The sequence below is a fragment of the Rhinichthys klamathensis genome, unplaced genomic scaffold, assembly GCF_029890125.1.
Source record: "Rhinichthys klamathensis goyatoka isolate OS25496 unplaced genomic scaffold, OSU_Roscu_1.1 h1tg000011l_1, whole genome shotgun sequence".
In the NCBI taxonomy this organism is placed as follows: domain Eukaryota; kingdom Metazoa; phylum Chordata; class Actinopteri; order Cypriniformes; family Leuciscidae; genus Rhinichthys; species Rhinichthys klamathensis.
The window spans coordinates 21,246,578-21,261,446 of record NW_026606564.1 but is presented as its reverse complement, the minus strand read 5'-3'; the positions used below and the strand labels follow the sequence as shown (position 1 = coordinate 21,261,446).

The window sequence follows — 14,869 nt, the reverse complement described above, 5'->3', positions numbered from 1 at the left end:
CAGCGTGGTCCAACCTAGTTACCGCTATCGGTAAAATCCACTATCGGTCAATTAATCGGTTACCGGACAGCGTGGTCCAACCTAGTTACCGCTATCGGTAAAATCCACTATCGGTCAATTAATCGGTTACCGGACAGCGTGGTCCAACCTAGTTATCGCTATCGGTAAAATCCACTATCGGTCAATTAATCGGTTACCGGCCAGCGTGGTCCAACCTAGTTATCACTAAAATCCACTATCCGTCGATTAATCGGTTATCGGCCAGCGTGGTCCAACCTAGTTACCGCTATCGTTAAAATCCACTATCGGTCGATTAATCGGTTATTGGCCAGCGTGGTCCAACCTAGTTATCGCTATCGGTAAAATCCACTATCGGTCAATTAATCGGTTATCGGCCAGCATGGTCCAACCTAGTTACCGCTATCGGTAAAATCCACTATCGGTCAATTAATCGGTTACCGGCCAGCGTGGTCCAACCTAGTTACCGCTATCGGTAAAATCCACTATCGGTCAATTAATCGGTTACCGGACAGCGTGGTCCAACTTAGTTACCGCTATCGGTAAAATCCACTATCGGTCAATTAATCGGTTACCGGACAGCGTGGTCCAACCTAGTTATCGCTATCGGTAAAATCCACTATCGGTCAATTAATCGGTTACCGGCCAGCGTGGTCCTACCTAGTTATCACTAAAATCCACTATCCGTCGATTAATCGGTTATCGGCCAGCGTGGTCCAACCTAGTTACCGCTATCGTTAAAATCCACTATCGGTCGATTAATCGGTTATTGGCCAGCGTGGTCCAACCTAGTTATCGCTATCGGTAAAATCCACTATCGGTCAATTAATCGGTTACCGGACAGCGTGGTCCAACCTAGTTACCGCTATCGGTAAAATCCACTATCGGTCAATTAATCGGTTACCGGACAGCGTGGTCCAACCTAGTTATCGCTATCGGTAAAATCCACTATCGGTCAAATAATCGGTTACCGGCCAGCGTGGTCCTACCTAGTTATCACTAAAATCCACTATCCGTCGATTAATCGGTTATCGGCCAGCGTGGTCCAACCTAGTTACCGCTATCGTTAAAATCCACTATCGGTCGATTAATCGGTTATTGGCCAGCGTGGTCCAACCTAGTTATCGCTATCGGTAAAATCCACTATCGGTCAATTAATCGGTTACCGGACAGCGTGGTCCAACCTAGTTACCGCTATCGGTAAAATCCACTATCGGTCAATTAATCGGTTATCGGCCAGCGTGGTCCAACCTAGTTACCGCTATCGGTAAAATCCACTATCGGTCAATTAATCGGTTACCGGACAGCGTGGTCCAACCTAGTTACCGCTATCGGTAAAATCCACTATCGGTCAATTAATCGGTTATCGGCCAGCGTGGTCCAACCTAGTTACCGCTATCGGTAAAATCCACTATCGGTCAATTAATCGGTTACCGGCCAGCGTGGTCCTACCTAGTTATCACTAAAATCCACTATCCGTCGATTAATCGGTTATCGGCCAGCGTGGTCCAACCTAGTTACCGCTATCGTTAAAATCCACTATCGGTCGATTAATCCGTTACCGCCCAGCGTGGTCCAACCTAGTTACCGCTATCGTTAAAATCCACTATCGGTCGATTAATCGGTTATTGGCCAGCGTGGTCCAACCTAGTTATCGCTATCGGTAAAATCCACTATCGGTCAATTAATCGGTTACCGGACAGCGTGGTCCAACCTAGTTACCGCTATCGGTAAAATCCACTATCGGTCAATTAATCGGTTACCGGACAGCGTGGTCCAACCTAGTTATCGCTATCGGTAAAATCCACTATCGGTCAATTAATCGGTTACCGGCCAGCGTGGTCCTACCTAGTTATCACTAAAATCCACTATCCGTCGATTAATCGGTTATCGGCCAGCGTGGTCCAACCTAGTTACCGCTATCGTTAAAATCCACTATCGGTCGATTAATCGGTTATTGGCCAGCGTGGTCCAACCTAGTTATCGCTATCGGTAAAATCCACTATCGGTCAATTAATCGGTTACCGGACAGCGTGGTCCAACCTAGTTACCGCTATCGGTAAAATCCACTATCGGTCAATTAATCGGTTATCGGCCAGCGTGGTCCAACCTAGTTACCGCTATCGGTAAAATCCACTATCGGTCAATTAATCGGTTACCGGACAGCGTGGTCCAACCTAGTTACCGCTATCGGTAAAATCCACTATCGGTCAATTAATCGGTTATCGGCCAGCGTGGTCCAACCTAGTTACCGCTATCGGTAAAATCCACTATCGGTCAATTAATCGGTTACCGGCCAGCGTGGTCCTACCTAGTTATCACTAAAATCCACTATCCGTCGATTAATCGGTTATCGGCCAGCGTGGTCCAACCTAGTTACCGCTATCGTTAAAATCCACTATCGGTCGATTAATCCGTTACCGCCCAGCGTGGTCCAACCTAGTTATCGGTAAAATCCACTATCGGTCGATTAATCGGTTACCGGCCAGTGTGGTCCAACCTAGTTATCGGTAAAATCCACTATCGGTCGATCGTTTCTATGCTAACAGCGAGTTTTTTGACTTGTTAATAGCAGAATGTGGACAGTGTACTAGAGATTGGCTTGCTTTCAGTCATTTTACAATTTTTCCGATTTAGTTCAGTTCTAAGTATGGTTATATTTTGCAATATTTTCTTCATATTTTGCTTAGTTCAAATGTATATCTTAGATTAAAACAGGTGGCTGTTATATTATAGCTGTAAAAGTTGGCTTCACTAGTTATTGAATATATTTTGCACATTATAAACACAGCCCATCATCTGTATTGTCATTGGTTGTGTACCTGTCACGAGTTCCTCAGCATCATGCTCTAGATCGATGCCGTTCTTCGTGGCGACGCGCTCCACGATCCATTTGGAGCGGCTGTACTGCTGAGTCGCAAGCAGCCAGCGCACAGATTCTGGGAAAATCCTGGAGCATGAAGGGTATACTTTACTTTATTATGATCACAGCGTATTAAACTACAGGCTCAAACCTAATCTAATCTGGACTAAACACTTCATCACTGAATGAAGTATAGAATGAAGTGGTTCCATGTGTCATATGATGATAAATATCTTCTCTGGTTACACTTTACAATAAGGTCTCATTTGTTAACATTAACTAACATGAACAAACAATGAGCAAAATATTTAAAGCAGTTATTAGTTATTAGTTAAAAAATGTAATTGCTCATTGTTTGTTAATGTTAGTTTACAATGTCTTAACTAATGTATCCCAATTAATTTAAATGTAAAAGTTTTTATACAAAGGAATTGTATTCTATACAGTATGAGAAGAGTCTCCAGTCATAATCATGTTTTCTATGTCATTTTGTTCACATGATTTAACACATTGCTAAAATGTTTTATAATGCTTTTGCCACGATTAGTATTTTGCTTACATGACTTTTCTAGCCTAATTTAACACATTGTTGCATGTCTCCAACATGAATTAGCACATTGCTACCGTGTTTTAACATGTTGTTAACATGATTTAGTATGTTGCTAGCATGTTTTAACACATTGCCGTTAACTGTTAAATTAATAATGGTTTATGGTAAATAGTACATTTATACTACGACATTGAAACCTGAAAAAGTTTGCTTGTGTGTGAAAATATTACTGCTATTGTTTAAAGTACTTTATTTTTAGGCTTTTAACTGTGAAGCAAAGCCCCGTTTTCAGCAGCCATTCCTCCAGTCTACTAAAGGAACACAGTGTTATATAATCCTTCTAATGTGCTAATGTGGTTCTTAAGAAACCTTTCTTTTGAAGCGTATTTGAAACCGATAGAGCTGCTTAATGAAGTGTGGAAACAGTAGTGCACTGATGTGTTTGCTGCTCGCTTCGGTTGCTGCAGTATTGCTATAAACTTTCATTGTAAACTCGAACACAATTAAAATAAACAGTGAGATGTTGGTTGTAAGAACGGCAGCGGCACTCACCAGATGTAGGACAGCATGAGTAAGAGGGGGCAGATTATAACGACTTGCAAAATCTGCCAATCCCGACAGAGGGCAGCGAGTCCTGGCATGAGCAGCTGACCCGCCAACACCATGAAGTTCGCCACCATGGTCATGGAGAAACGCCAACCCGGCAGACACAGCTCAATCCCTGCAGACCAAAAACACACCATCACATCAACACAACTCAAACTAAAGCCAGTGTCAAACGACTTGAGGCGCATTGCAAAAACCATTTCAACATAACATGACTTTATTTAAGCTTCTAAAGAACATTTAGGCCACATTGACTCTCAAGCTTTTTCTGTAAAAGGTTCAAAAACACTGTTTCAGAGAGTATTATTCACTTATGGTTAGGGATGCTCGATATATCTGCCACCGTATCGGTATCGGCCGATATCTGTTCATTTGTAATGTTATCGTTATCGGCCCGATAAGAAAGTGTGGCCAATACATTAAAGCCGATGAATAATGGATTATTTCCTTCAGATGCACACTGTTCAACATGATGGGTTTGAATTGCTTGAAATATGATTAGAATCACTTTGTAAAGGAAATTACAGGTCAGTGCAACATGTGCAGCGCAAGTCTGTCATATCGGCTACATACAGTTATCATGAGAACATTATAATTGTGTGTTTGGGACATGGCTTTTAATGGTGAGACCTTTGTTTTTGTATTCAGGCTCTCAACAATTATATAAAAATTCGGATTTAGATTTATCGGCAAATATATCGGTTATCGGCTTTCAATTATAAAGCATTATCGGTTATCGGGTTCGGTCGATATATGTTTATTTTTAATGTTATCAATATCGGCCCAATAAGAAAATTTGGCCGATATATTAAAGTCGATAAGTAATGTATTATTTCCTCCAGCTGAGACACTTCAGATGCGCACTGTTCAACATGATGGTTTTGAATTGCTTGAAATATGATTTGAATCACTTCAAAAAAGGAAAATACAGTGCAAGTTCGTCATATAGGCTACATAAAATTATAATGAGAACATCATTAAAATTGTGTGCTTGGTACATGGCTTTTAATGGTGAGACTATTGATTTTGTAATCAGGCTCTTCAAAAATATATCGGTTATCGGCTTTGAAATATAAAGAATTATCGGTTATCGGTATCGGCCAAAATGTTCATATCCCTATTTATGGGACTTTAAAAACACTGTTATTCATGCATGAGCCCGATTCAAAGGCTTCTGTCCTGTCATCTGTCTACAGTGAACTCAAATGCTCATTAGTATTCATAGTGCAGAAGCACACGGCAGACAACAGGGCTGGTCTTCAATGACAGACCAATACTGCAATATCAGATGATGGCAAACTCACAGAACATGCATCAGCGTCTGACATGGGCCAACAGCGTTCTCAGGAAATACCGCAACACAGTGACTGCACAATCCCTCAGAAGAGCCTGGAATATCAATGAGGAGCAACCAAAGGATTCTCTGTGCTCAAAAGAGCTCGAGCTGAAATCGTGTTCACAATGTTGACAGGAAAACCACTTTCTGTCTCAGATAAACTGTAGATCATTGGATTACTACAACATCCCCCTAACTCAGAATAGGATTCCTATCTGTTCAGTAACCAATGTAATTTCACTCAGTATATATAACTTTTTCAAATATTAAGTCACGTTTGTGTAATGCAACCCCAGCAGGACACTAACCCTCAAGGCTTACGTCTAGTCCCAGACTAGTATATATATATAAAGTTATATATAGTAAAATATATAAATATATAAATGCATGTTTGATCTTTAAAGTCCCCCTGTGGTGTAAATCCAGCTTTTAATGTTGTTTATGTGTCTATGTGGTGTTTTTAATGTGCTTTCAGACAAACCATGTGTAAATTCATAAGTCGACAGCATTTATAAAGGTAAAAGAGTAGCAATACTCGAGAGCACGTAGATGTGAATTTGAGAACTTGATTATATATGAACTTGCACCTCGATATATGAGGTGCAAAACTGATGAGGTTCAGAACATCCACGAGGAGCCGGGTTTCGTGACATCATCGCGTACAATAGAAGTCCCATTTCATTGGCTAGACGCCAACCAATAAAACGGCTCCTTTGAACACCCCCGCTCCCGCCCCCCTCTCTCTCTCGCCGCCACTGAGTTGCAAGTGCACAAGTTAGTTTTGCACCTCATATATCGCGAAAAGAGTAGCAAAAGTCAAGGCGCGAAATTTGAACATGCAGTGACAGATTTGAGAAGTTGCAAGTGCCAATTTGAGGTTGTACTGCGAATTTGAATGTTAGAAGAAGTGCAAATATATTTTACAAGTTTGTGTCTGTCGTTGTATTTCTGTGAATGGCGTTTTACACATGTGTGACTGCTTGTCTGCAGCTTCAGATTCAGAATACAGGTTTGTGACTATTGTCTGCGAGTGCAAATCTCAACATTCAACTTCAGATTTTTATTTTACAGGTTTTCACATCGGAGCTGTGAGTGTAAATGTTCACATACACGTACGAATATTTATTGTACAAGTTCTCAAATTCACATCTACGTGCTCTCGAGTTTTGCTACTAATTTACCTTCATTAGTAGAACACGAACACTGGAGATTGTGAATGGTTTTAAAAATAAAAGGTCAACCGATTGGACAGATATGGATATGAAACTAGTTAAAAATATAATCCATTTAATATTAGAACCCCTGACTTATATCTTCAACTTGTCCTTTAAATTTGGAGTGTTTCCAGATCAGATGAAAATTGCAAAAATTATACCAATTTACAAGAGTGGTGATAGTCATTTATACTCAAACTATAGACCAATTTCATTATTATCCCAATTTTCAAAAATACTGGAAAAACTTTTTTTGAAGAGGCTTGATAGTTTCATAGAAAAATTCATGATATTAAGTGACGATCAATATGGATTCAGGAGTGGTCGATCGACTTCAATGGCAGTTATTAAATTAGTTGATTATATAGCATCTGCATTAGACAAAAAGTATTCTACTTTGGGTGTTTTTGTCGACCTCAAAAAAGCCTTTGATACCATAGATCATAAATTGTTAATGAATAAACTAGAGCAGTATGGTTTTAGAGGCCGTGCTTACTCTTGGTTAGAAAGCTATCTTGACAATAGACACCAGTATGTTCATTTTAATGAGCATCAATCAGAAATGCGTAAAGTAACTTGTGGGGTGCCCCAGGGTTCTTTGCTTGGTCCTAAGTTGTTTATTTTATATATTAATGACATCTGTAAGGTATCCAATTTGTTAAAATGTGTATTATTTGCAGATGACACAACACTGTATGTATCTGGGGAAAATCTTCACCAATTAATTTCTGATGTGACTAGAGAACTATCTAGAATTAAGCAATGGTTTGACCGAAATAAACTATCTTTTAATTTAAGTAAAACCAAATATATTATATTTAGTAATCGACAAATTAAAACCAGCATGAGCTTAAAGATTGATGATGTGGAACTAGAAAGGGTAAATGAAAACAAATTTCTTGGAATAATATTAGACCATAAACTATCCTGGAAACCTCACATCGCTCATGTTCAATCAAAACTGTCTAAAACAATAGCTATATTACATAAAACCAAGTACTTTTTAAATACGCCGTCTTTGTATATTCTGTATTGTTCTCTTATTGTTCCATATTTTTCTTACTGTGTTGAAATATGGGGGCATGCCAACACCACAAACACAAAACCCATTTTTATTTTACAAAAAAAAGCTATAAGGATAGTCAATCATTCCCCTTATAATGAACCGACAAATTCTATATTCTGTAAATTTAAAGCAATAAAATTTTCTGATTTAGTCAGTCTGAATACTGCCGTTTTTATGTTCAAAGTTAATAGGAAAATAGTGCCTGAAAATATTCTATGTTTGTTTGAAAACAGGGAACAGAAATATAACCTAAGAGGAGAGAACATGTTTAAAAAACAGATGGTCAGAACAAACTTTAAAATGAACACCATCTCGGTAAAAGGGGTCGACTTGTGGAATGGTCTCACTGATGATCTTAAGAGGAGTAATTCCATTCATTACTTTAAAAAACAGTTTAAAATCTTCATTTTTGACAAATATTCGGATGCTTAAGAAAAATTGCCCAAGATAAGTTTATGCATAATTGTTGTGTTTAGATTTCAATAATATAAGTAATAAATAAATATTTGTAATCAAGTGCAGAGGTTTGTATGTATGTATATATGTATGTATATGAGTATGCAGTATGTGTATATAGGAATGAGTGTATGTATGCATATGTTTATACATGTATATTGTTTATGTTCAAATTTTGATGGGTAGATGTTGATGTAAATGATGTAAATAGGGTAGGCGTAATAAGCCATGGCTTCAGCCTACACCTGTTCGGTTACCTTCTTTGTTTGTAATGAATTTGTTGTATATATTCTGTTTTATGTTTAGTAACCGAATAAACCTTTATTATTATTATTATTATTCATAGCATTGCTGAGTATTTCCTGCTTAAAACTGCAGTGAACCAAAGACAGTCTCAAAAACACGGTGTGAAATCGCTGGTGTTTCTGACGTCACAAACGACCTTGTAACCAATCAGATCAACGTGTGATCGTCAACCAGTGGATCTCTGAGCTGAGGGAGTGAGTGGAGGCGGGGCTCATCTGCATATTCATAGAACCACACATACTAAATGAGGCGAGGGTGTCGAGTTACATTCAAGATATTTTAAGACATGAAGTTTTAAATCTATAATTTTGGTGATCAAATTTTGTCTCAAGATGCACACACATTCTTAAAAAAGCTGCCTAATCCTGGCTTAATCTAAGCCCTGTCTGTGAAACCAGGCCATACAGTTATGTCACACTTCAAAATATCATTGCATTAGACACAAAATATCAACCAAATTGTCATATATTTTAAAGACAGTTAGCTCAAGCACATTTTTAAGCCAAAATTTCACAAAAATGTTTGAAATAATACAAAAGTGAAGTATACTTCGGCCTCGAGTCAACAGATCGTGCTTTCAAGCGAAACACAACACTGTTATTTTTCAATAATGTGTCTAATGTATGGAAATGTGCTTGGAGTTTCGAAAAGGGTTTGTTGTGCTAGAGTATAAAGCAGATAATGTGCTTGTAGTTTTGGAGATTTGGTAAGACGATTATGTGCATGAGTGAATGCTTTCACCGAGTTTGCCTCAACTTTTAGTGTGGAAAACAACTGTTATGGTCATCATACATCTACATGTCAAATTGATGAACACAATTAAATAACCATCCTAATTTATAAACATGTAAAACTTCCCACAAAATTGCAGTTGTGTTGAGAGTGAAGGGGGCTTTCTGATGAAACATCACTATAACAATAACTACCCAATGCAGACATTTCTAAATTGATAACAAAATTGTGCATATGGATTGCAGAAACGTGAGTATGGCAATGAATATAATATATAAGTACGATATAAAATTGAGTGTACTTGTTGCTAAAATGGAAACAGTTTAAAAAAGTGTGAGTGTGGTTTATGAACTGACAGTAGAGATTACTAAATCATGCATTGCACAGTAAAAAATGATTATAATTTCAATGGAAAATGAAAAATGGTAAAAAAAAAAAAAATAGCTTAATAAAAGTTTGTTTGGCAGCCCAAAGCGGTGCAAAAGCAGGGTTTCATAGCCCCGCACTATACTAAACACTACACTATACCTGCTTCTACATCACAGGTGTCAAACACTCCTTTACCTGGGGTTAAAACTGAGGTTTAGACCGGGGTTAAGGCCAGAGAGAAAAACACATTCTGCTCAAACCCGTAGTGATGTGCTGTTCTCAGTGTAGACAGCTGCCGGGGTTTGACTGTCGGCTGGAGACACACGTTTGGTTTGAAGATGAAGAAACATGTATCAAGCTCAATGTTCACACACTCACAGCATTCGGCTGGCCTTGCGTCTGTCAGAGCAGAAACTAATTCAGAAATCATTATCCAGAAGCCACAACATGCTGTGTTTTAATGTTTTAACCACAGCGAGGAGCTCGACGCATGGCGATTCAGCTTTCAACTGGGTTATAAATAGCAGAACCGTGTTCTGAGAAGATGTTTGACTTAGCAACACAGAGGGTGTAACGACAGACACTGAAGGACTCGCTCGGGATCCAACACACACACACACACACACACACAGTAGCCCAATGATAACCATTTCCATGCTCTTCCCAATATTATGAAAAATTCCATTGTATTTGAAGGATAGACTTTGAAGGAAACGGTAAGATATAAACCATCCTAAAATATGTTTACCTTATAGGCAAAATAGCAAAAATGTGGTTTGCTTGAAGCAATTAAAAATATCCTACTATTTGGCCGGTGGAAAAGATTGAGAATAACTCTTCTCTGAAATGTATTTTATACAATTTGTATTTATGTATTCTAAAACAAGGCAAGGATACTGAATGATTTTTAGTAATGTAATATGACAGCACATAGTCCATATCTTATATTTTCCACTAAGGTCTTGGTATCACGGATGGGAATATGCATATGCAAATGATATGCAGATGAGGATATGCATAGTAAAACGAGGCATTGTGAGCTCATATGTGGTTATTCGGGGGTTGTGTGACCCGCTGACGGGTTTATAAAGGGATTGTGCGCAGGTTCTGGCTTTTGTTAGTACACACACTTTTGGGATGAAATCTTCTGCAGTTTTACACACGAGGCCGCCGGTGTGAGCGGGAATGTGTCGTGTACTTGTGCTCCGCTCGACCAAAACACATCTCAATCCTAGAGTCAGCATCTCCATCTCATTAATGAACCTCTTTCTCTTGCTTTTGGAAAAACCTTCATGCCTAATTTCTTAAAAAGCCTCCAGTAAGGCAGCTTATTAGGTTTTGGAGCAAAGCCAAAGGTTCTTAACCATCTGATCCAAATCCCCCACGACCCCACAGTTCAGCTGCTCATGAAAAACACCACACACACACACACACACACACACACGTTTACTCAGCTGTCTAAATGGGGACATTCCTTCGACGTAATGTTTTTTATACTGTACTGTATATTCTTCCTCTTACACTAACCCAACCCCTAAACCTACCCATCACACACACACACACTAATTGCCCCCCAGTATTAGATATTCTTGATGTTGCTCTGCCGCACTCATTATGCCCCGATCTGTATGCTGATAGGATGACAAGAAGTTCAAAACTTACAATGACTGACAGAAAAATCCATTTATGCAAACTAAAAAAACTTGACATTTAGAAAATATGCTATAATTTACACATGATTCATAACTGAATGAGACGACACAGGGAACGTTTTGTATTTTCCACATATTAGACATACGAATGTCTGCATGATTTTAAAATAAAATGTTATCTGCAAAGTTTTTATAACTACAATTAGACCTAAAACTCTGTTCACCGTTCTTCTTTCTTTACTCCCTCAAATCCCTTTTAATCCTTTAATTTTTAGATTCATTTATATAAAATATTCAAGACATGGTCTTGATTATAATGAGCACTAATGATCAGAAGGACTGTTCTCCTGTGGAGCGCCAGCAGAGGGCGCTGTGAGGAACCTGGGTTGTTTGTCTCAGTGAGGGATCTGGGTTGTTTGTCTAGGTTGTTTGTCTCAGTGAGGGATCTGGGTTGTTTGTCTCAGTGAGGGATCTGGTTTGTTTTTCTCAGTGAGGGATCTGGGCTGTTTGCCTCAGTGAGGGATCTGGTTTGTTTGTCTCAGTGAGGGATCTGGGTTGTTTGTCTGGGTTGTTTTGTCTCAGTGAGGGATCTGGTTTGTTTTTCTCTGTAAGGGATCTGGGTTGTTTGTCTGGGTTGTTTGTCTCAGTGAGGGATCTGGGTTGTTTGTCTGGGTTTTGTTGTTTTCTGGGTTATTTGTCTCAGTGAGGGATCTGGGTTGTTTGTCTGGGTTGTTTGTCTCAGTGAGGGATCTGGGTTGTTTGTCTAGGTTGTTTGTCTCAGTGAGGGATCTGGGTTGTTTGTCTGGGTTGTTTTGTCTCAGTGAGGGATCTGGTTTGTTTTTCTCTGTAAGGGATCTGGGTTGTTTGTCTGGGTTGTTTGTCTCAGTGAGGGATCTGGGTTGTTTGTCTGGGTTTTGTTGTTTTCTGGGTTATTTGTCTCAGTGAGGGATCTGGGTTGTTTGTCTGGGTTGTTTGTCTCAGTGAGGGATCTCAGTAGCACCTCAATGCAGTACATAAGATCCACAGGGAGGAGTCGGATCAAGATCCGAGGGGTGGAGATGGGTAGGATTAGGGGTGGGTTTAGGGATTAGGGGTGTGTTTAGGGATCAGGGGGCGGAGATGGGTAGGTTTAGGTATATGTAAGGTGGGAGGAGTTGGATCTGGATCCGACTCCTCCCCGTGGATTTCATGTTCTGCAGTGAGGACCATCTCAGGGATCTGGGTTGTTTGTCTGGGTTGTTTGTCTCAGTGAGGGATCTGGGTTGTTTGTCTGGGTTTTGTTGTTTTCTGGGTTATTTGTCTCAGTGAGGGATCTGGGTTGTTTGTCTAGGTTGTTTGTCTCAGTGAGGGATCTGGGTTGTTTGTCTGGGTTGTTTTGTCTCAGTGAGGGATCTGTGTTGTTTGTCTGGGTTGTTTGCCTCAGTGAGGGATCTGGTTTGTTTTTCTCTGTGAGGGATCTGGGTTGTTTTTCTGGGTTGTTTGTCTCTGTGAGGGATCTGGTTTGTTTTTCTGGGTTGTTTGCCTCAGTGAGGGATCTGTGTTGTTTTTCTGGGTTGTTTGCCTCAGTGAGGGATCTGGGTTGTTTGTCTGGGTTGTTTGCCTAGTGAGAGATCTGGCTTGTTTGTTTGGGTTGTTTGTCTCATTGAGGGATCTGGGTTGTTTTTCTCTGTGAGGGATCTGGGTTGTTTGTCTCAGTGAGGCATCTGGGTTGTTTGTCTGGGTTGTTTGCCTAGTGAGAGATCTGGCTTGTTTGTTTGGGTTGTTTGCCTCAGTGAGGGATCTGTGTTGTTTTTCTGGGTTGTTTGCCTCAGTGAGGGATCTGTGTTGTTTTTCTGGGTTGTTTGCCTCAGTGAGGGATCTGGTTTGTTATTCTGGGTTATTTGTCTCAGTGAGGGATCTGGGTTGTTTGTCTGGGTTGTTTGTCTCAGTGAGGGATCTGGGTTGTTTGTCTGGGTTTTGTTGTTTTCTGGGTTATTTGTCTCAGTGAGGGATCTGGGTTGTTTGTCTGGGTTGTTTGTCTCAGTGAGGGATCTGGGTTGTTTGTCTGGGTTGTTTGTCTCAGTGAGGGATCTGGGTTTTGTTGTTATCTGGGTTGTTTTTCTCTGTGAGGGATCTGGGTTGTTTGTCTGGGTTGTTTGTCTCAGTGAGGGATCTGGTTTGTTTTTCTCTGTGAGGGATCTGGGTTGTTTGTCTCAGTGAGGGATCTGGGTTGTTTGTCTCAGTGAGGGATCTGGGTTGTTTGTCTGGGTTTTGTTGTTTTCAGGTTAATTTGTCTCAGTGAGGGATCTGGGTTTTGTTGTTATCTGGGTTGTTTGCCTCAGTGAGGGATCTGGGTTGTTTGTCTCAGTGAGGGATCTGGTTTGTTTTTCTCTGTGAGGGATCTGGGTTGTTTGCCTCAGTGAGGGATCTGGGTTGTTTGTCTGGGTTGTTTGCCTCAGTGAGGGATCTGGTTTGTTTTTCTCTGTGAGGGATCTGGGTTGTTTGCCTCAGTGAGGGATCTGGGTTGTTTGTCTGGGTTGTTTGTCTCTGTGAGGGATCTGGTTTGTTTTTCTCAGTGAGGGATCTGTGTTGTTTTTCTGGGTTGTTTGCCTCAGTGAGGGATCTGGTTTGTTATTCTTGGTTGTTTGCCTCAGTGAGGGATCTGGGTTGTTTGTCTGGGTTGTTTGCCTAGTGAGAGATCTGGCTTGTTTGTTGGGTTGTTTGTCTCAGTGAGGGATCTGGGTCAAACAGCCCATATCCCTCACTGAGACAAACAACCCAGATCCATGGGTTGTTTGTCTGGGTTGTTTGCCTCAGTGAGGGATCTGGGTTGTTTGTCTGGGTTGTTTGCCTCAGTGAGGGATCTGGTTTGTTATTCTGGGTTGTTTGCCTCAGTGAGGGATCTGGGTTGTTTGTCTGGGTTGTTTGCCCAGTGAGAGATCTGGCTTGTTTGTTTGGGTTGTTTGTCTCAGTGAGGGATCTGAGTTTTGTTGTTATCTGGGTTGTTTTTCTCTGTGAGTGATCTGGGTTGTTTGTCTCGGTTGTTTGTCTCAGTGAGGGATCTGGTTTGTTTTTCTCTGTGAGGGATCTGGGTTGTTTGTCTGGGTTGTTTGTCTCAGTGAGGCATCTGGGTTGTTTGTCTGGGTTGTTTGCCTAGTGAGAGATCTGGCTTGTTTGTTTGGGTTGTTTGTCTCAGTGAGGGATCTGGGTCAAACAGCCCATATCCCTCACTGAGACAAACAACCCAGATCCATGGGTTGTTTGTCTGGGTTGTTTGCCTCAGTGAGGGATCTGGGTTGTTTGTCTGAGTGAGGGATCTGGGTTGTTGTCATCTGGGTTGTTTGTCTCAGTGAGGGATCTGGGTTGTTTGCCTGGGTTGTTGTTATCTGGGTTATTTGTCTCAGTGAGGGATCTGGGTTTTGTTGTTACTGGGTTGTTTTTCTCTGTGAGGGATCTGGGTTGTTTGTCTGGGTTGTTTGTCTCAGTGAGGGATCTGGTTTGTTTTTCTCTGTGAGGGATCTGGGTTGTTTGTCTCAGTGAGGGATCTGGGTTGTTTGTCTCAGTGAGGGATCTGGGTTGTTTGTCTCAGTGAGGGATCTGGGTTGTTTGTCTCAGTGAGGGATCTGGGTTGTTTGTCTCAGTGAGGGATCTGGTTTGTTTTTCTCTGTGAGGGATCTGGGTTGTTTGTCTCAGTGAGGGATCTGGGTTGTTTGTCTCAGTGA

The 14,869-nt window shown here is 40.6% G+C and overlaps 1 protein-coding gene across 2 annotated transcripts in view; it reads right to left on the bottom strand.

Annotated features, from left to right (window-relative positions):
- slc22a23 (solute carrier family 22 member 23) overlaps positions 1-14,869 on the bottom strand; it is a 63,786-nt gene that overhangs the window by 10,149 nt on the left and 38,768 nt on the right. For both annotated transcript variants that reach the window (XM_056266416.1, XM_056266424.1), the window contains 2 exons: positions 3,984-4,152; positions 2,841-2,968 (listed from right to left, as the gene is read on the bottom strand). In XM_056266416.1, coding sequence (XP_056122391.1) covers positions 2,841-2,968; positions 3,984-4,152 — 297 coding nt within the window. The remainder of the gene's footprint in view (positions 1-2,840; positions 2,969-3,983; positions 4,153-14,869) is intronic.